At 41.2% G+C, this 21,580-nt stretch overlaps 1 protein-coding gene across 16 annotated transcripts in view; it reads right to left on the bottom strand.

Annotated features, from left to right (window-relative positions):
* Positions 1–2,420: 2,420 nt before the first annotated feature.
* The window catches only part of GPATCH8 (G-patch domain containing 8), a 102,495-nt gene continuing 83,335 nt past the window's right edge, over positions 2,421–21,580 (bottom strand). For 7 of the 16 annotated variants that reach the window (XM_070227159.1, XM_070227154.1, XM_023652403.2 and 4 more), the window contains 4 exons: positions 21,427–21,463; positions 12,663–12,712; positions 11,376–11,506; positions 2,421–8,587 (listed from right to left, as the gene is read on the bottom strand). In XM_070227159.1, coding sequence (XP_070083260.1) covers positions 4,711–8,587; positions 11,376–11,506; positions 12,663–12,712; positions 21,427–21,463 — 4,095 coding nt within the window. In that variant the 3' untranslated portion in view covers positions 2,421–4,710. The remainder of the gene's footprint in view (positions 8,588–11,375; positions 11,507–12,662; positions 12,713–21,426; positions 21,464–21,580) is intronic. The other 9 variants (XM_070227160.1, XM_023652404.2, XM_023652413.2 and 6 more) reach the window with 3 other exon arrangements.

Genomic DNA, 21,580 nt, shown 5'->3' with positions numbered 1-21,580 from the left:
GTGGAGTGGAAGCCTGGGGTCAAATCACTGGACGTCCTTGAATGCCATATTAAGGAATTTGAACTTTAACCTGTAGGAGATGGAGAATCATAAATATTTTTAAGTCCGAGAATAAGAGATACATTGATCAATTGTGCTCCAATTTGGATGATTACACTGGCTGCCTGTGGATAGAAGGAACTGGATAAGGCAAGACTTAGAGAAATGAGTAGTAACAGTAATCTTGGTTAAAGGTGATGAGGCCTAGGCCTGCCTGGGGGCATAGTGGTTAAGTTCACAGGCTCCGCTTGGACAGCCCAGGGTTCATGGGTTTGGATCCAGGGTGTGGACCTATACACTACTCATCAAGCCATGCTGTGGTGGCATCCCACATACAAACAGAGGAAGATTGGCAGGGGTGTTAGCTCAGGGCCAATCTTCCTCACCAAAAAAACCCAACCACACATACACAAAACCAAATCAAGTTTCAGTACATCTGTATAATGCCAAGCTGTGAGTGTGTGTGTGTGCTTGAAATGAGGTAAATGTTGATGTTGAAATGCTCCATGAAACTAGAAAAAAAAAAAAAAAAAGTTGTAGATCTTCTTTAAAAAAAAAGAAAATAAAGGTGATGAAGCCTGAACCAGTGTACTAATGGCAGGAACAAAAGAGAGAGCAGAGATTCACAGTCAGTAACTGGATGTGGTCGAGAGGTGTCAAAAGTAATTCAAAACTTTGCTGCATGGTTGGCTGGTAGGACAGTGGTAACATTAAGTAAAGCTGGAAACAGGCTGGAGGATCAGATTTGGGAAGGGAGACGAGTTTGGTATTCAGCAAGGATTCTGTTCCTCATGGCTGTTCCTGTGGGGTCAGAGCTGAGTTGATCTCTGTTCTGAGACAGCAGGCAGAGGAGTGCTGACACACTGCTCCCACTTTCCCGTCCCATCAGCCTGAATCCTAGAATCCCTCAATGAATTCAAACTTCTGTTAAGGCTTCAATAAGTCAGCAATTATTGAACTTCTACATGCCTGGCACTGAGCTAGGTAATGTGGAGGATACACAGAAAAAATCGTTTATCATCTTTGATGTTTCCTTGCTAAATTCTGATGCACAATCCTCAGCTAATGGCATTTTACTTTGCCCATATCTTTCTTGAACATATAATCAAAATTTTACTGTGTGTTCAATTCTAGGTTAGAACATAAGGGGTTAAGAAAAAAACAAATATAAGAGTCAGTCCCTGTCCTCTCAGAGCTTATAATTTTACTGGGAAGCACTGAATACAAAATGAACTGCACTCAGATTTTGAAAAGCCAGTAAGCTTACATGGGACAGGGAATTAGAGTCAGGGAGGCCAGCCAGGAAAATGCTGCACTAATCCAGACATGAGTTGATAAGGGAGAAGTGAAAGTATCTCTGGCAAATAAGAATGGAAATGGTTAACAAGGCCTGAATTAGTCACTGCGGGTGCAGAAGAGGGAGTACTTCCATGTTGCAAGCTCAAGTGGCTGAAGCAGGTGGAAGAACCCTTACTGGAATCAGGTCGCTGCACACTTCACGTAGCTTACTCTCTACGGGCCAGTCTGCCACTTTCACTGACACCTTGTCTGCTCAGGAAATCACTATTTTCTAACATCCTTTCTTTCTGGGCAGGAATTTTGCTATTTTAGGAAAATAGGCAGATCTGAGCATCCAACCCAAGGTTCAAATTGAATAGTTTCTCTCTAGTCAAAGGGAGAACAGCTGTATGGGAGAGTAGGAAAGAAACAGAGGTAAGGCTGAGGAAGAGGGAGGAAATTAATTTATCACTACAAATCTATGGTTAGCTTTTGATACTAAACTTTCCTTTGCCTTTTGTGATTTTTTGATACAGAAGACAGAAACTTTTATCTGCTAACAATTGGGGCATATTTCCTTTTACCACGTAGCTCTCAAGCACTGTAGCGGTATTAAAGGGTTGAGGAGAATAATGCAAGACTCGTTCCAGTATACAGAACTCCATCTGGAGGGCAAAAGGGCAGGCAGATGACTCTTGTAATCCCATTGCCCTGAAGTTCATCCAAAATCCTAAAAATCAAAGCCAGAAATCCCACACCCATTTAGTGAGCACCTACATGCCATACATTCTACACAGAATATATTTTAAAAGGAGGAAAAGGGTAGAGAAGAAAACCCTTATGGGAGAGCAGACAGGTGGTGCACATTCCAAGACATTCACCTACGACTGACAGAAACTTTACTATTACTTCCTCCCATTGCCATAATCTTTTCCCTCTATTTGGCAGCCTGAGCTTTGCGAAGCATAATTCCAAACAATATAAACAACTGGTTCATAAGAATCTATTCCTCGATCACTTCAAACAAGATGCTATTTGAACCGTAACTCCATCCCTTCCCCTCTTCTGTGGATGGGGCAACAATCACGACAGACTCTGCTAAGTTTCCACAAATCATCGGTTTATTAGAAAGTTCCTTTCCCTAATTTTACAGCATATATATCTCTATCATATGTGATAAAGTTAAATACAATCTGTTATGCTCGTAAGATAGGTTATTTTGTTTTTCTTTTTTTTAAGTTTTAAAATCACTATTCTGGAAGTTAAAGAAAACTGCCCCCAGGAAGGCAGAGAGGCAGCCAGAATATGGCTCAATCTACAAGCTAATGGGAAGCAGCACAAAAATGTTAATACTGTAATATTTAAATATTTACATGGGCTGAAGGCAAATAAAAATGAGTCCCTTCACTTCAAACAGATGATTTCATTTTTCCAGTGCTAGTTATCAAAAAAGTGAAGCTTCTGGATCAGACGAGGAGCAGTGAACAGGTAGGAGGCCCAGTCAAGAGCCCTGTTTGCCCAGCACTTGCTTCTCATAAACTCAAAAGCTTTTCTTTTGGGAATTTGAGAAGAAAGGCAGACACAGAGCCTTGGCCCAGATAAACAGGGTTTGTTTTTCCTGTCAGGTGACCACCCAACCAATTCTAGCCACAGGAATAGGCAGGGAAATGCTGAACAGGGAACTGCTAACTACACCACAGAAGATGAGACCGGCAATAGAAACACCTTTGGGTCGGTGCGTGAATTAGGTCTAAGAGCCCAGGTGAAAGAAAAGAGGAGGATGAAGATGAATTCAGGTGGTACTTCCTCTGGTAGGTGTCATGAGAGAAATGAAAAAAGGAATCTTTACTGCTTAAACTGTAATGGGCTAGGAGGCATAGAAACTATGAAGCAAAAAAAATTTTGCAGTGTCTATAAATGTGCTCACCTCCCAACAAAAGGAGGAAGAAAACTGTCCCAACTCTATCATCCTCCAGTCTACTTCTCCTTCAATTTCTAGCCAACCCAAAAGGCACATTAAAAAAAAAATTGTCAGAGGGGGGCTAAGTACTAGGAAGGCAAATGGACTGCCTGGAACAAGGCACCCAGGAAACCCAGGAATCCCCCAGACAATCACTCTGAATCTCACTGCTGCCGGAGAACAAAGCTCTCGAATCTCTCTCCTCGTCTGCGGGGCCCACCTGTTTCTCTGTATAAAAGAGCCAAGGACAAGGGAGACTGTCCTAAGTGAGTATCCCTCTGACGCCCCCAGCAGATCGCTACCCATTAGTTAAAAAACCCCAATGCTGGGGGCACCACTTACTGCAAATTACTAAACATTTTGTCCCAGCAAAAAATGTTAAACAATGTTCTTTTTGTTTTAACATTTTTATAGTTCATAACTTCAAAAAATACATGAGCTTGATAAAATATACATGCTTAGTCATTTTTGCATCTAGCAGAAAACAAATACTTTATTTTGTTTTCATTTTATAACCTTTAAAGTTTCTTAATTCAACTAGGGCAAACATATTTACACAAAGCCACCAGAACAAGGATCACTTAAAGAGCTGGATGTAAAAAATATTATTGCAGTATACTACAAATATGGAACCTTTTTTATATGAGCTACAAAAAGCAGCATTTACGTTTGTAGAGTTCAGTGCAATTTTTTACATTAAAAAAAAATCCTATAAATTAAGAAACATCAACATGACAGAAGAAAATACACCCTTCAGACACATGAGCTCCTCTCTGGGGAAGAACATGGCGACTCTATGTTCCGCACAGCTTCTACTCATGATAGGATCTTCTTTTCTGGGATATGCAGATGTCTCTTCTGGGACGAGGGACACGAGGACAACAGTGCCAAATGTTTGGCTCTCCATTTGCGTGGGAAGTGGGCTGAATAACAGCCTGAGTAGCATCTGGTTCCAGGTCAGAATCCCTTTCTACCTCACCCGGGATAATATAAGGTCACCAAGGGATGGTCAAAGACACTGAGAAGGCAGGACCAGATGGACAACCCGCCGGCCAGAGAGGAGGAAAATGTTTTAAAATTTCTAGAAGGGAGGGGCAGAAGATAAAAAGTAGAGGGAGGAGGGAAGTATCTCAACTCAACAATTTGGAGATGTTGCCGCAGAGGGGTGGGTAGCACTTACTGGTGTTCCCTAGCTTAGAAACACAGGAGAGGAAGGGACAAACAGAAAGGGAGAAGGGGGAAAAAAATCCCTGATAGTAAACCTAAAGCAAACCTCAAATCTAAAACCACCCCTGCAAGCCAAAAATCAATTCTTTGGCTGTCAGACACTGCCCATCCCAGCTTCTACTTGCTGGTATTAATGGCTCAACACCCCCCAAGGGAAGATTTATGGGTCACCTTCCCTGGCCCTACCTGGGCTCCCATCCCCCAACTCATGTACCATGGCTGGGGGGGTGCTGCAGGTCCTGACCTGAGAAGATGGGGTGAAGTAGTGGGTGAAGGTGGAGGGCAGTGGCAGCTGCTGCAGCAGGCCGTGGGGCAAGCAGGGTAGGGTAGAGGGCAGCATGTGGGACAGGGTGAAAGGTGAAGGGCCCAGGATGGATGGCTGAGGCAGGAATGATGTGGATGGGATGGCTAGCGAGAAAGGTGGCAGGGTGTCCAGGGATGATTGAGTGAGTGAGGTGGGACAAAGAAATGGGGGTCAGGTGGGGCTGGGGAATATGATGTACTTGGGCAAGTGGCTGGGGGTGGGGGTGGGGGTGAATGCCAATGGCAGCAGCAGCTGCTGCAGCATGATGTTGTAGGATGGCATGCTGAACAGTTGTGATGGAAGTGGCAGAGGCTGTGGCCGGCTGCTGAATGTGGATGGGCTGCAAGGCTGGAGTGGCTGGGGCCAGGGCAGCAGAGGCTGGAAAGGCCTTCACTTGCTTGGCCAGAAGCTGCTGCTGGATGTGTTGCTGCGCAGCCTGCTGGAGCTTGCTGTACTTCTCCATCTCCTCGGGGGTGAAGGTGATGGGCTGGCTCTCTAGTGGGGCCAGAGAAGCATCCTCAGCCCCATCAGCTGACTCAATACTAGGCTCCCCACTGGGAGGTGCATAACTGGGGAAGTGCTCAAGGTCTGGTGCTATAGGCAGCAAGCTGGATTCCACGGGGCCTGGCTGACTGCCACTATCCAAGGACTCTAGGGTGTCCCCATCGCTGGGGTCAGGGAGGTAGTTATGGGAGATGGTTGGGTCCCCAGGATAGCAGTCAGAGTGCACTGGGGTGCTTAGTGGAGCCACAGGGTGATCAGCAGTCGCTTCTTCAGACTTTGGCTCTTCTTGGGGTAGGTCCGATAAGAGGCCAGCTGTTTCCTCTGAGGGGAACTGATGTCCAAATGGGGCATCACTATTCCCTGGAGGCCCTTCTTCTGTCTCTGACTGTTCTTGCTCTTCCCCCCTTTCTAAGCCAGACTCTTCACATTTCTTGGTGTTGGGCTTTCGGGTAGCTGGGAGCTTCCCTATCAGTGGAAGGACAGGCTTACTGCCAAGAGAAGGGGGGAGCTTGGGCCCAAAGTAACCTTGAGGTGGGTCTTTGAGCTTAAGCCCGGCTTTATTAGGGGTGGCCAGCACCTCCTCACTCACACTCGGTTTCCTCTCCACTTTCCTTGACTGAATCTTCTCCAGTAGCAGTCTGGCAGTGACAGAGTTCTTGTCTTCAGGGCTGCAGTCACCTTCTGACCCCCTTCCTGCACCACTGTTGCTGTTCTGGGAGGGTGGGCCTGTCCCTTTACCATCATCTCCTCTGCCATCTTCTTTCTTCCCAGGACCTTCTCCCCGGCCTGATCGGAAATACTGGGGAGACTGGGAGCGGTAGATTTTAGAGCGAATGAAGTCTCGACGACCAGAACGCCTCTCCTCAGGGCTCTCATGACCCCATGATCCCTTCCTGGAGCCTGATCTCTGGGAAGGGCTCCTGGTGCTTCGGCTGCGGTCTCGGCTATAGCTCCGGCTCCGCTGCCAGCTGTGGGCCGTGGTGCTGCGGCTTCTCCGTTTGCTTCGGCTGCGACTACAACTGCTGCTGCGACTGTGGCCCCGGGATCTTGAGCGCTCCCTAGTATGACTCCGAGACCGGCTTCGGGACTGGCTGCAGCTGAGGCTATAGTCATCATCAGAAGATGAATATCTGTGCCGTTTGGACCGGTGCTTGGAGCTGGCATAGTCTGAGTCATCAGAGTCATGGGAGCGCTTGGAGTGCCTTCGTGATCGGTCACTATAGTCACTATAGCTATCATCAGAGTAACTGCGTTGTCTACTATAGCAGCTCTGGTCTGAAGAAGCATCTGAGCTACTTGAGTAAGAACGCCGGGAGGAACGGTGTGAAGAATGGTGCCGGCCAGACCGTGAACGGCTACGGGAATGCTCACTGCCCGAGTCTTCCTCCTCATCCTCCTCACTGTACTGGGATGGAGACTTCTGGTGCAGCCGGCGTGATGAAGCATCATCACTATCCTCATCTCCACTACTGGGTCGACTGCGATGGCTGGACCGGCTGCTCCGTTTGGTGCTAGCTCTTCGCTGGCAGGATGAAGCTGGAGGCTCACCTTTGTGTTTTCTCCCGCTGTGATCCTGTGAGCTGCCACCACCTCCACCTTCATCCTTCTTGCCACTGCTCCCTTCTTCAGCCGGGAGGGATCTCCGCTGGGAATCTTCTTGAGCTCGCCGCCGTCTTCTTGGTGGTGCAGGGCTACCACTCCCAGGGGGTTCTGGTTTGGGTCCCCGTTCAGAATCTGCCGGGGCTGATACCTTATTCTTCTTTCGTTTTCGTTTCTTGCGCTTCTTAGACTTCTCCCCAGACTCTGCCTTAGAGCTTTTCTCTTCTGGGTCAACCTTGTGTTTCCGTTTGTGTTTGCTGGATTTTTTGTGTTTCTTTTTCTTTTTGTGTCGGTGGGACTTTCCAGATCGTTCTTTCTTGCTAGGAAGGCTTCTCCCTGTGTCTTCTGTCTCTGACCCATGGCTGCCTCCAGGCTCCTGCTTATTCAGGCTGCTACAGGCAGACCCTGAAGCAGGGGCATCTGTTCTGCCTCCTGAGGAATGTTCTACATTCTCTTCCCCCTCCTTGCTTTTATTTGGCTCGCCTGGATCAAGGTCTTGGAGATGGTCCTTTGAGGAGCCTCCTATGTCCTTTGGTTTTTCTGTCCCTTTAGCTCTGGCATCTTTGTTTCTTGAAAGTTTAAAGTCAAAGTATAAAGGGTTACAACTGTACGAAATGGAGGGTTCTGCCTTGGTGAAAATTAATAGTTCTGATGGCCACTGGAGGGCAGTGCTTTCATCTTTGCTCAAAACTGGAAAGAAGGGACCAGTAGGATGTTTGGGTCCCTCATGGCTTTCTTTCCCTGCTGGGGTGGCCTGAGAAGTTTCTTTAGAAGAGTTAGACTCACACATTTGGACCTCTGAAGCACACTGACTCTCTAAACTCTGCTCACTTACATCTCTTGAGGGCTTCTTTGTCTCACCTTTGCTTCCAGGCTCTGAGGGCTCAGCCACACTGGTTTCTGTCTGCTGCTCGGAGACTTCACTAACTGTCTTTTCTGCTCCTTGGCTTGCTGCCACCTTGATGCAGCCTTTAGGCTTGGGTGAAATGCTCTTTTTGCTCTCCAGGGCACTCTTTGGGTGTGCACTATTGTCACCTTCCATCTGTTCACTGGCTCTCATAAACAGTAGGAAGGGAAAATGAGGTTTTACTTTGCAGTGTGCTGGGGGGATGTAGTGATAATACTCTGGCTCCGTAGCCCCAGCTCCTTCTTCTCGCTTCATTCTTTTTAACTTAGATAAGGTTGAGGCAAGGGACCCTCCATCCTGGGGGTCTTCATCCTCTTTTTTACCATCAAGATTACTGCTACCATCAGAGTCTCCCACCTTCTGCAGTCCTTGGTCAGAACCCTTCTCATCAGCTTTTGTTCCATCTTCAGAGGTCCCTTCCTCTGCATGGTCCTTGAAAACTGATGCTATTGATTCTAGTTTGACAGGAGCCTTCTTGGCAAAGGAAAATGACACTCCCAATTTTTGTAATGGGGTCCCCAGATTATTCTTAATGCCAAAGCTGATGCCTTGGGAGGCTAACCCAGGAGCCTGTGCCAGTCCAGTGGTATTAGTGATTTGTATTGCAGTGAAAGGGCCTCCTTTATCTGTGGAGAATTCAGATCCCAGGCCACAAGTGGCAGTGGCACTTGTGCCACTGTTTGTAGCTGATTCATCTTTATCATCATCTCCACCTTCTTCATCTACAGCCACTGTGGTTGGTCTGAACATGGGACCACTTCCAGGTGCACTACACAGTGGTTTAGAAAAATGAAAAACAAACAAAAAAACAGGTTTAGGGGTGTATTTCATACTTCTTATAAAGTACTTATCTCTTATGTTCTACTACTCATTGCATGTAGGTCTCAAAGATACTGGGTGGTAGTAATACCCTAGCCCTGTGCAAACGAAGGGAACTTCCTCAGTGACGTTAAGCAGTCTCACACTGTTAATCTACCGAGCTACAATCCTAGGGCTAGTCAGTTACTGCTGCTGCTTCTGAAGCTGTCTAAAATATGAAAAGTAAAGCTTATCTCACAATTCAAATACTGTACCATTACCATCTGGTACAGTCTATCAGACCTATATCCACTCTCATTTCTTATTGTATCATCCTACTCACTCGGTATGCTATCAAATGTACGGCTGAGTATCTATTTACAAAGGTGGTATTTCATTCAGCTAAAAAAACCAACCTAATTCCCTCTGTGCTTTCAAATTTCATTTTTTAAAATGTACATATTCTCTGAGTTAAACATGCCTACTCTACTGCGCTACTCTGCGCAGTCCGTGGTTAGTATGTCTGTTTAGAAACTCAGAGTTTGTGCCTATGTCCTGCGCACCACACTCAAGCATTTGCTTTGGTTTTGTGACACTTTCTTGCCTTCCATATAATGATCGTGATGCCACCAAGCACGTTCTCAGCTTTGAAAACTGGAACCTTTTGAGGAACCTCAAAGCCAGTGTATTAAACTCCTGTCACGTGTGAAAGTTTTACCATGTGTGGACTATACAGGTATCTCTCAAGAGAAACTCAAGAACTGAAGAGAAGTAGACACCTTTTTGAATGAAGCCCTTATTATCTGAACTCTAGCTACTAGCTGTCCAAAACTCAGGGACCAAATATATTTGGAAAATGTGGTCTCCTTTGCTATCTGAACTCTTACCAGTGGAAGACGAAAATCCAACAGATTCCAATAGCAAGAGATACTTACACTGTGTCACGAAACCTACCACGTGGCAAAGAAACTCTCAAATTGAATAAAAAGGGGATTTATTTTGATCTTTGGCTTAGTCTTACGTCATGTTACTTCAATAATACTTACTACAGGGTCATGCATTACTCCTAAGACAATGAAATACTTGATGATGGATCAAAAGCCTCTTTTATTCTCCCAAGAGATTACTTGGTTATCTTTTAACTGTTTATTTATAAAAGTGAGAACTAAAAATTACCTCTGAAGAAAAACATGTATTAGAATATGTCCTAAGCTAGAAATTGGCCTGGTATATACTTTTTAAGGAGGTACCCTTGCAACATGCCCAAGAAGAATGTCTTTACTACATAAAGAGCTGCCAAAGGAATCAAAACCAGTTTATAGGCAGTTGAACTCAATATTAGAGCTTATAGGTTAGTTCTGTTTCAAAACTTTAACTGTATTATGTGTTCTCTCCCTTCCTTCTTCCTCCAAAATACAAGAGAAGTAAATTAGTAAAAAAGGAACCAGAGACAAAAATAAACCTAGTAAGTCCAGGAACTTGAAAATTGGCCCCAACTTGGCTGTAAACTTTTAAAAGCCACAACTATAGTTTCTCTTTCTACTGTAACCAGTTTCTTCCTTTGGTCCTGGCCAGCCGTTAAAAACAAACATGGAGGCCTAGGTCTTTCTGACTGAGGCACATACTTCATGAATCCTCAGATGCTCGAAGACTGGGTCCCCAAAGTCTAGCTGTCCTAGGTGGGGTAAATTCCACCTAAGGCTAAATACCCACCCCAAATTGATAATCAAGAACCATGAAGAAACATAAGAAGGCAGGAACCTGCAGAGAAATAAATGGATAGAATTCTCTAGATTTTAGTGTTTACTACTTAAAAGGCAGTTTAAAACATGTGAATCTGTGCCCTATTAATTCTTGAGCTATAAAATAGAATATTGTAAAATGTGCTTTTCTACATAAGAAGAATGTTGGAGAATGGGAACAATAATAGTAGTTGCATAATTTATTGCTCTATTAAGCATCTTCTAATCTTCTATGTGCTAGGCACTTTTATAAGCACTTTTGATATAATAATCATTCCTCACAACAACTGTAAGAAGTAAATTATCATCATCTCCATCTTATAGATAAGGAAACTGAGGCACAGAGCTTACATAACTAAGGTGATACAGATAGTAGGATACATTTTTGTTTTTTGCTGAGGAAGATTAGCCCTGAGCTAACATCTGTGCCAAAAATTTTCCTCTACTTTCTATGTGGGTTGCCACCACAGCATGGCTGACAAGTGGTATGGGTCCATGCCTGGGATCCAAATCTGTGAGCCTGGGTCACCAAAGCAGAGTGCACCAAATTTAACCATTACACCATGGGGCTGGCCCCCAGAGTGCACATTCTTAATCAGTATATTATACTCTAAGTACAGATATGCTTTAGTCTGAAAGAAGGAAGGCTCTACTAAAAACTTAAGGACCATCGTTCTTAAATCTTAATTTAAATCTTAAATTATACTCTTAAATTTTTTTTTTTTGAGGAAGATTAGCCCTGAGCTAACATCCACTGCCAATCCTCCTCTTTTTGCTGAGGAAGATTGGCCCTGAGCTAACCTCTATGCCAATCTTCCTCTACTTCATATGTAGGATGCCTGCCACAGCATGGTTTGACAAGCAGTGCAAAGGTCTGTACCCAGGATCTGACTGGCGAACCCTGGGCCACTGAAGCAGAACGTGTGATCTTAACTGCTGTGCCACTGGGCTGGCCCAAATCTTAAATCTTAAGGATTATAATTATCTGTAGAACCCTCTGAGAGAAAATATCCTCACCATTCGGCTTGTTTTCTTTGCTCTGCCAATTCATGGAGCCGCCGAAGGGCTTTTTCCTGTTTCTTCTCATCCTTGCGAGATCTTGAAGAGACATTTCGAGCAAACTCTCTCTGCTTGAGATCTTTCAATCGCTGGGGTAACAAAAGAAGGAAAGAAAGGGTGGGTGATTTAGAATAACTTGGGGATCCTGAAAGCAAGGCTTTTAGAATATTTATGCTCAATCAATGGTTATATAGTACTAGTGCAGAATACATCGTTATACTCTTATGGTAACTGAAAACACAGTGGCTGATTACTCTGGGTAAAACACTTGGAGTATCTGCATTTCTAATTAGGACAGCATACCATTTGCTTTATCGGGCAAAATTAAATTATTTCAGAAGCAACAAGCAAATTTTAGAACATTAGGAGGAAAGAAAAGGGACTATTTAATCACCTGCTCTTCCAGGATGCAAAACTAGACAAACAGAACATGAGATAAATTGTAATAACATAAGCCAAAGAAACAGAAAGGGGTTAAGCTAGTACAGAAAATTACCCAGGTTTAAGATCTTAAAAAGCAATGTACAGCTTACATGGGGGGGTTATTTGAATCAGAACTAACAAATAGAAAGCATACTTTTATTTCACCATAAATAGGTGCTATTATTTCTTTTCAGCATGAACAGTTTTCCTGTAACTATCAAACAAACCGTCTTCAAATGCCAGAATGTTCAGAGCTTACCAGTCTGACCACTTTCATCTGGTCAGTCTGCTGAAATTAGAGAGTAATATGTGTAGCTTTTCATCTTTCATGGCCCTGATTAGGAACATCCAGGGGATGAGGAGGGAGAATAGAGATAAGTCAAAGAATTTATTACTTTAAATCCTGATAAAAGAACAAGTATTTTATTCTCAGAAGTTACTATATAATTTCCCTTAAAACAACAAAATAACAACCAAAAAAGAACAGTGCTATGACACACTGGTGACAGAGTCCAGACAATAGCTATCTGCAATGAAGAGAGAATTAAAATTATTTTCAACACACTAGATAACATAAAAAACAAACAAAACAAAACATATACATTAACCTATGCTTTTACAACAGCTTTGGGAAAAGAGATTTGACCCAATATAAAGTGGACATTGCTTTGTGGAAAGGCATGATGTTCAACAGACAGAGGAATTTTCTTATCTAGTATTTATGAAATGTGTTTTAAATATTTTTGAATTGGGAGGGGAAAAGGGTGGAAAGACACACACAAAAAAAGATATACAGCTAAAGACACTAGTAGAAAAACTCACTCTTGTGATCTGGGCTCCCAAATTAGAAGGATTTGCTTTCAATACATCAGCTGAAAATGTCACATCACAAAGAAAAAAAAGTAAAAATAAAACAAGAGTGAAAGAGAAAAAAAAAAATAAAGCAAGCATTACTACACAAGCTCTCTTAGTGAATCTGCAAACTATTATACTGAACAATCAGGGACAAAGCCATCAACTCTAAAAGGGTTGGGGAGAAGGGAAGCATCTGTACAACACACATATGTGTACATACACACAGACTGACATGGTAATAAGCCCTCCCAGGCAAATGGAACTATCTGCATTTCTTCAGGAAAACTGCTTAGAGAAGTTTAGGAAAGACCACTGTAGTCTAAAAGCAGTCAAGTCTTATTTTGAGTTACCTTTATTTTGGGGACGTTCAAGTAACCAACAGCTGGCAAAATTGTTTTACTGAGGCTGGCTGCCCAGAATTAAGATTTTGTAAAAACCACTGCAAGATGGAGGATCAATTATTTTAAATAAATATGAATTCCAATTTACTCCTTCCGAGAATGGAGCAGAGAGAAAGAGCCTGTCAGGCCTATTATATAATTATTTTAGGCCACAAACCTAGTTTTTTCCTACCCCAAACACCAGGCTCTCTATCCAAGATTTATAGAACATGTTCTTCTCATACCTGTGTCTTCTTTCTAGCTACCCCATAACCCTGGAAAATCTCCCTGTGCCCTGTCATTTCCTTCAATCTTACAAATATTTCATCACTGTTAGGGGTTACTTCCCAAACAACAGGACATTGTCAAAAGAATGAGCGTTTTATCGAAGTCTGGAGTCTTCCGGCTAAGTCAGAGACTAGGCTTTCCAATCACTCTGCAGCCACTCGGTGCAACCTTGAAGTTGAAGGGCTAGGACTATGTCCACATCGTCCTGAAGACACTCTATCTTAAATTCCTAATTTAATTCCAAATGTAATCGAAGGCAGAGAGGGAAGAAAATGGGCTGACGTCAATCAAACAAATCAAAATTGCAGCCCCTTCTAGGCAAAGCTATCCCAGTACTATATAGGGTGTAGCACACATGCCTGTATCACCTTTATAAACTCTATAGTCACATCTAGGGGTCCCAAAACCTGATTTGGGAACCCCAGAATTCTAAAACAAACATTAGAGAACAGGGCTTGACAACTTTCCCAAACCCAAAATGTATATCTTAGGTCTCAAAGGAAGGCATTCTGATGATAAAAATGAATTTTTAACTCCCAGTCTCTCCTTTCTACTCAAGGTCAAACTAAATTCCCCTCACAAAGTCTCTACTGATCCCTCATAAGACAGGATTTTTCCTCTTTCTGAACTGTGTTGGCACTTCGTCATAGCACTCATCTACTAAACACCATATTTTCCTCTGACTGTACTTGTTCCTGTCTTTCAGAAAGGCAGTATGTGTAAAGTTTCAGAGTAAGAAAGACTTGGGTTTGAATCCGTTAATTACTAGCCAAATGGTTTCACTTGTTTAAGCTCCACTTTCTTCATCAGAAAAAGAGCGTAATCAAGCAACAGATTTATGAGGCTAAGTGTCAAAATAAATATAAAGCACTGAGTATGTCAAAACTGTTCAGTACTGCCCTCCCCTTTATTTGGGGCAGGGACTATGGCTTATCTTTATAATCAACCTCGCAGCCCATGGAGCAGTACTAAGTCTGAAGAAGGTACCTGGTAAATGACTGGTGAATAATTTGGCTTAAACACTGGATCCTTGATTTTTCCCCAAATAAGTTTTTTACCATTTGTAGGAAAGTTTGACATGAAATATTTTCTTATCTCTACTAGATACATATTCAAGTTACAGAATATGGTTTTCCTACCTATTACTCTCATATAGTAAGGAAGTCTCATTCTTTAGCAAATCAAAAGAACTAAAATTTTACGCAAGCCCCTTACTTCTAGACACAATTGGGCCAAACGGCAAAAAAGATACAGACCAGAAAGTTCTGAATTTCCTATCTAAAAGTAATTTTTATAAAGGTACAAGGCCCTATTTCAGAGTCAGGTTTTCTAAAGTTGCCTATTTTACTCCTAAAAGCTACAACCCTGGCTCATTTACCATTGAATGGCCATGCGAAATTCTCTCTGTGACCCATACTTTTACTTTCCTTTTAAACTCTAAAGAGGAACACAACTTTAGACAACTTCTTCAAGGTGAGACTAGAGGAACAACATACCTGCCTATCAGCTCATGTAAGGAGACCAAAAATTAGAGATGTGTCACCAGTCCAAAAACTCGTTTCCAAGCCTGAGCAAATCCCATATCATACACAAAAATTCAAATTAGACTGCAAACTGGGACACACAATCTAATCCGAATGGATACATAATCATTTAGGCTGACTCCAAAGCTGCTATGTCCTTATTTCTATTTTTTTTTTTTTGAGGAAGATTAGCCCTGAGCTAACTGCTGCCAATCCTCCTCTTTTTGCCAAGGAGGACTGGCCCTGAGCTAACATCCATGCCCATCTTCCTCTACTTTATATGTAGGACGCCTATCACAGCATGGCTTGCCAAGTGGTGCCATGTCCTTACCCGGTATCCGAACCGGTGAACCCCGGGCAGCCGAAGCTGAACGTGCCTACTTAACTGCTGAGCCACCAGGCCAGCCCCTATGTCCTTATTTCCAAAAATTATAAAGTATCCTTTCTGAAGAGTTGCTAATAAATTTGCTTATCTGTTGAACTATTAATGCTTATTAATAAAAATTTAAGCCACATAACATATTTTTAGCTGGAAAATATTTGATTCACTATTGAATCCAATTCAAAATGAAAAGGTTTGAAGATCCTGTTTGCCTGAAAAACCAATAGCATGTTTCGAAAAAAGTATACATTTGTGGCACAGAACACAACAGAATGAACATTTCTCATTGACTCTCAATCACATGGTAGCTGAGGTTTCCATCAAAGTCTCCCAAAAGAGCAGTAGAGGGAAGACCTTAATAAAGAATCCAGTGCTTGAAATACCTATCCACATAATTATGCTCTTTGGGCTAAAGACCATTTCAAATGTAAATGACATTCCAGTTCTTAAAACACAGCTAAACAGCACTGAGTTGGCAGAAAAATGTCTACTCCAGACACAAACTCCTGCTCCACTATCCTCAGAACAAATTAAACCAGGGAGATGAGAATGTGGTAAATCTTACGAAGTTTTTAATGTGGGTGATAAATTTGCCCACATTATCAATAACGTGGAGTGTCAATAACAAGGCGTGGCCTCATTCCTGCTGAACTGTTTAAGCTGGGAATAAATGAGACAAAGATATTTCTGCACATAGTTTTCCCTAACAACAAAAAACAAGGGTCTGAGTCTAATAAAATATTTTTTGTATCTTTTACTCCTTTCTATCAAAACAAAAAACCAAAATTTGATGCTAGAAGTTTATATTTGAGTATACTATACCAGGAATAAATCTGATTATTATCTTTCTAAGTATTTTAACACTCTCTAAGTATTTTGAATCTATTATCTCAACTTAATAAAAACCACTGTTCCCATGTGAAGGGAATTTCAGGCGTGAGAAGGTCAGAAGAGTTTAAGGCAGAGAATATTTCCTATTGCCACCAAAAATCCTACGTTCTAATGTTTACTCAACTCTAAAGAGAAAACGTGTTTTTGTCTCTTTAGGGTGAAAAGATTATCCATGGTTTCTTTCTCTCATCAGATAGCAACCCCACTCCCCAGAACAGGGACTGAAGCTTAGTCTTCCTTTGTAACCCTGCAATGCGAACTTCGTTGTCTATGGTACAAAAGAGATGCTCAATAAACATTCATCAAACTGGTTTCAGTTTTCAAATGAATTGTTGGGAGAGGAAACACATACACACACTTTTGTGTGTTATCTGTTGGTTACAAACAGAAATGGGAAACAGTAAACAACGGGTGGTTGCTTGCCCCTCAATCTCTCTTTCTGGCTAAGCATAACACGTCCTTTCTCGAACCTCAACCTTTATATATATAGAGAGAGAGGAAAAGTCCCTTTTCCTCTATGTCAACAACCCTGCATACCCCCAGTCCATGGCCTCTTCTCCCCACTGTTTCCTGTCTCTCTCTCATGACACAACACTCATGTGGATCTCCCCTTCCCTCTCAAACTGGAATAATCATGCCATAGTTGTTGCTTGGCCAGGCTACCCCAAGTCAAGTCTCAGTGCTTGATGCTTCTGGATCAGACTATCCAGGACATCACCATTTGGTGAGAGAGGGAAAAGACCAGGAGAGAACACAGAAAGCCTCAGCATTAAACTATTCAGGGAAGGAAGATCATAGTTGAATGGTTAAGGAAATCCAAGTTACTGGACATTAGACGTAAATTCTTTCTTTTAGCACATGCATATCAGCAAGTGATAAAAATGAGTTTTATTTACTAATAGAGAAAACCAAATGTTTGGTAACAGAAAACCAAATACTAATGCTGATTACAGATACTGAAAAAACCAGGAAAAAGGAAAAGTATACATTCTCTTTGCTGGGTTAGTGAAGTACTAATTAGTCATTTATGACAACACTTAGAATTTATGCCCAATTATTTCGCAATACAATGACTATTAATATTATGTGACGAATATCAAATTAACTTGTCATAAAAATCACTATGTAACACTTGCTTTGTCATGTTCAGGAACTCACCAAAAAACCTTACAAGTATAGTATCTTCTCTACGGCACCAGTGTGCCGGCTTTAAGGTATTTTTCACACACACAAACACACACGTACATGTGTGTATAAAGTCACCATCGCCACCACCAAAATTTAAGATGGACAATGAGATTTTTAACAGAATTTTGTTGATATATAATTCACATACCATAAAATTCACACATTTAAAGTGTAAAATTTAGTGGGTTTGGTACATTCTCAGAGTTGTGCAACCATCACCACTATCTAATTTTAGAACATTTCCATTACCCCCCCAAAGAAACCCCATACCCCTTTGCAGTCACTCCCCACTCTCCCTTTCCACTCAGTCCCTGGAAATCTAATCCATATTCTCTATAGATTTGCTTATTCTAGACTTTTCATATAAATAAAACCATACAATATGAGGCTCTTTCGTGACTGGTCTCTTTCACTTAGTATAACATATTCAAGGTCTGCATGTTGTATTCATCAGTAAGTCATTCCTTTTTATTGCTGAATAATACTCCCATTATATGGATATACCACATTTGTTATCCATTCATCAGTTAATAGATATTTGGGTTGTTTCCACTTTTTGGCTACTGTGAATAATGTTGCTATGAACAATCTTACACAAGTTTTTGTGTGGACATATATATTCATTTATTCATATATTCATTGGGTATATACAAGTCATATGTTAACTCTCTATTTAACATTTTGAGGAACTGTCAAAGTATTTTCCAGAGGTGTTGCACCATTTTCCAATCCCATTAGCAATGTAGGAGAGTTCCAATTTCTCCATATCCTCTCCAACACTCATTATTGTGTCTTTTTTATTTTAGCCATCTGAGTGGGTGTGAAATGGTATGCCATTGTGGTTTTGTGGACAACGAGTTTTAAGCATATCTACATAGCCCTCCAGATCATATCTGGAGGCAAAGATTTGTCCTCTATGTAAAATCTGAAGAAGCGTAATTCTAAAGAGCTGATTAGGCCCAAAATGAACGGAAGAGCAACATCCCAGTTCAGAGCTCTCTTTTCAGCACTGTCACTTGCAACCTTATCATTATTCCTCAGGCTGCTTTAACTTTTCAGACTACAATAGAACATAGAGCCTCATCCCAGAATCTCCACCACAGCACATCCCACTGTGATGAATTTAAGTGTACAGTGGCAGGAAAAAAAGTTGAAAACTACAGAAGTAAGGTAGAATCATTTTTATTCATATTGCAATTGTGTGCCAAAATGAAGAACAGGGTTAGAAATATATAATAAGATAATACAGGGTTTACCAGCAACCTTAGCTCCCAAAGAGCCTGTTTAGGGTGACCTCTGCTCACAAAGGCAGACAGCGTCTCTAATCAGATGCAGTTTCCCAAGTTAATAAGGTTGTAATAGCTGGGTGTAAGAAGAAGTCTACTCCTAACGAAAGCAGAGGTGGTGAGTTCCTAAGATTTAACAGGTAAAAACGCTCAAAACATGCTCAGTTTTCGGAAGACTGGCCAAATGATGTCAATTCTCTTATTAAGCAAAATGGTCCCAAAGACATAGCACCCATAGTGGTACAAAGTACCACTGAATCTAAAATTTTCATCTGCTACAAGTTATTAAAATAAAACTACAATATGCTCAAGTTCTGAGACACATTTCTTTCTTTACACTTGCTTTGCTTCTCAAAGTATGATCTCTTCAGAAGTGAATTGTGAACTGTGAAGTGAATTGTGCTGTTTAAGTCAACATTTATGAAGCTTTGGGATTCATAAGTACTTTATGATTTTCCTAACCTATTTCACATCTTTACAATAATCAATTTATGGTTTTCTAAGGATAAACATAAACACCCAAAATATGGAGTACCTATGGAATATCTTCACTAGTGTCTGATCTTACTGGTTTCACTTCTTAGAAGTATCATTTTCTTTTTATTTAACTCTAGAATTATCTTCTCTCATCTTACCTCTTTTATTTACTTCCTGCATTCCTCCGACCCTGAATGATTATCCAAGTAGCACCAAAAAAGGAACCCAGTCTCCATTTCTTCAAATCTGAAGTGGTTTGCCAGAGGTCCAATTGGTTTTGATGTGCTTACTGTACTGATGCCATATGTGCCAAGCATACAGAGGGTCAAATGCAGTAAAATATCTTGAGAGGCAAAAATCCAATCAGTAAAACAGTGAAACTTCAAGTGAAAAGTGACCACTTCAAACTTGAATGAAGTCCATGTGAAGTGCAAAAATGATCATTCCTTCCAACACCAAGGAATTTCTCAGAAAATACTTCGATTCAGAACCTATTTCATTTTTGAGTAATGAGGAAAACTGTAAATTTCTATTCCTTGATAACATACATTACTGGGTACTGAAACAGTCAACTAAGAGTTAAGCAACGCTGTCAAAAACCAATTCTAACAGTTTAGACAAAACTAACTAAATTATGTAGTAACAGATTCTATTCTGTACAATTTAGAATAGAGAGGTCACTAATGGCTGCTACAGGCTTAATCTGTTTTAGCTCAGCTATTTAAAGCTCAGGAAACCATACTTTTACACCCGAAACAGACATTAGTATTAAATGAGACCAGTCTTTTCAAAAAATGTAAAGAAGTACAGAGGTTTTCATACTGAAGCTATTTTAGCAGAAAGAAGAGAAAGACTGAAAGCATTCTTTCCTCTGCCCAACATATTTATTCTTTCTACAAGTTATAGGAATTTCTCAAAGCTGCTTTACAGTATTAGATTTTGATAATTGGATCAGACTACCACAGATGGTTCTGAAATGGCAAGGAAGGTGGACCCAGCACTAAGGAGGAATAAGAAGGCAGTTTTATAATATGCTACTTCCCCAGTGTCAATGGGAACCAGTGGGAGCCTGTGTTGAGAAGAGGGAAAGGTATATATAGGCTCAAATGTTTAGAGGTATTTGGTAGGTAACAAATCACACAGGTTGATGTAAGAGAAAAGATGAAGTGGCAACCACAGCTAACTGGAGAGCGAGCATGCCTTTCTAAAGAGTGAGCAACTATGCAGCTTTAGCTAACTGTTATGTTGAAATGTAGGCCCAATGTTCTTAGATATTTCAATTTTTGAAGGTAAGACAAAGCCTAAGTTATATAAAATCCCATTTTTAAAAATTGAGAACAAACTGAAATTAAAGGGGAAAAAAACTAACACCACAAAGGTCAGACAAAATACATCTGTGTGACAACTTGTGGTCTCTGGTTTATATTCTGGAGGCTAGTGAGGAGGGACCTTTAGTGGCACAAATAAAAGAAAGTAAGACTGGAAGAATCCTGAGTGGGTAACAAGGAACTGAGAAAGAAAAAAAAAAAAAAACCCACAAGTGTTAAAATATGGCACTATTATTGTGCTGCTACAAATTTACCTCTGGGAAAGAGAATGTCTTGCAGTTTGAATTTTAGGCCTTGTGAAAAGCCAAAGAAAATGATTTCCATTGTCATATCTATTAGTGGACATGTTTTTTTTAAAAAAGATACACAAAATAATTAGAGGCAAGGAGGGAGAGATGGAAAAATGTTTAGTTTCAAAGTCAAGTTTAACTTATAACTAAGCCAACAAAGGTAGGAGAAGATGGACACTAATGTTTACTGAGCACTCAGGCATATAAGACCTAACACATAAAGAAGAATCATAGACTGGGTTATGTCTTGAGGAATGAAAGCCTATCCTTGGAGATCTCAAAATGTATTGAAATTATTACTTCAAAAAACAAAGGTTAAACTGCTGAAAAGAGCTAAAATGTCTAATTAGCTTTTTAATCTTTGAAGATCAACCTGTGAGTTAACGGTATCTGTTAATATCTGTGTATTAGTAACTTTCTTCACAAAATATCTTAGAAAATTTGAGAAAAACTAGTGAATAGTAAAAGGCACATAACAGCTCCCCGCCCCCCACCAATCGCCACAAATGAGGGTGACCACGTAGCTTCTTTTTGAGAGGTTATTTGCACTTAATAAAGATAAGGGCATGTTCAGGATCCTGCCTATACTAGTAGTTTACTACTAACATAATAGATTATTTCTCTGAAAAATTTAAATGGTGAAAATTTGATGGAAGATGCAAACCAGGGATTACTAATACATGGTTGAATGTACTTACCTATTATCTCAGATTCATAATAATCCTGTGTGCCTTCCTGGAAGACAAGACAGGGTGTCTTTATGATTTTAGAGCATAAATTTGGAAAATGGTAGGTCCATTTGTATGGTACGTTCATGTCCATCAAAGAGGAATGAAAAATAGGACCTACCTC

Source organism: Equus caballus, chromosome 11, assembly GCF_041296265.1.
Source record: "Equus caballus isolate H_3958 breed thoroughbred chromosome 11, TB-T2T, whole genome shotgun sequence".
Lineage (NCBI taxonomy): Eukaryota > Metazoa > Chordata > Mammalia > Perissodactyla > Equidae > Equus > Equus caballus.
The sequence above is the reverse complement of the archived record's forward strand: the minus strand, read 5'-3'. Positions and strand labels throughout refer to the sequence as shown.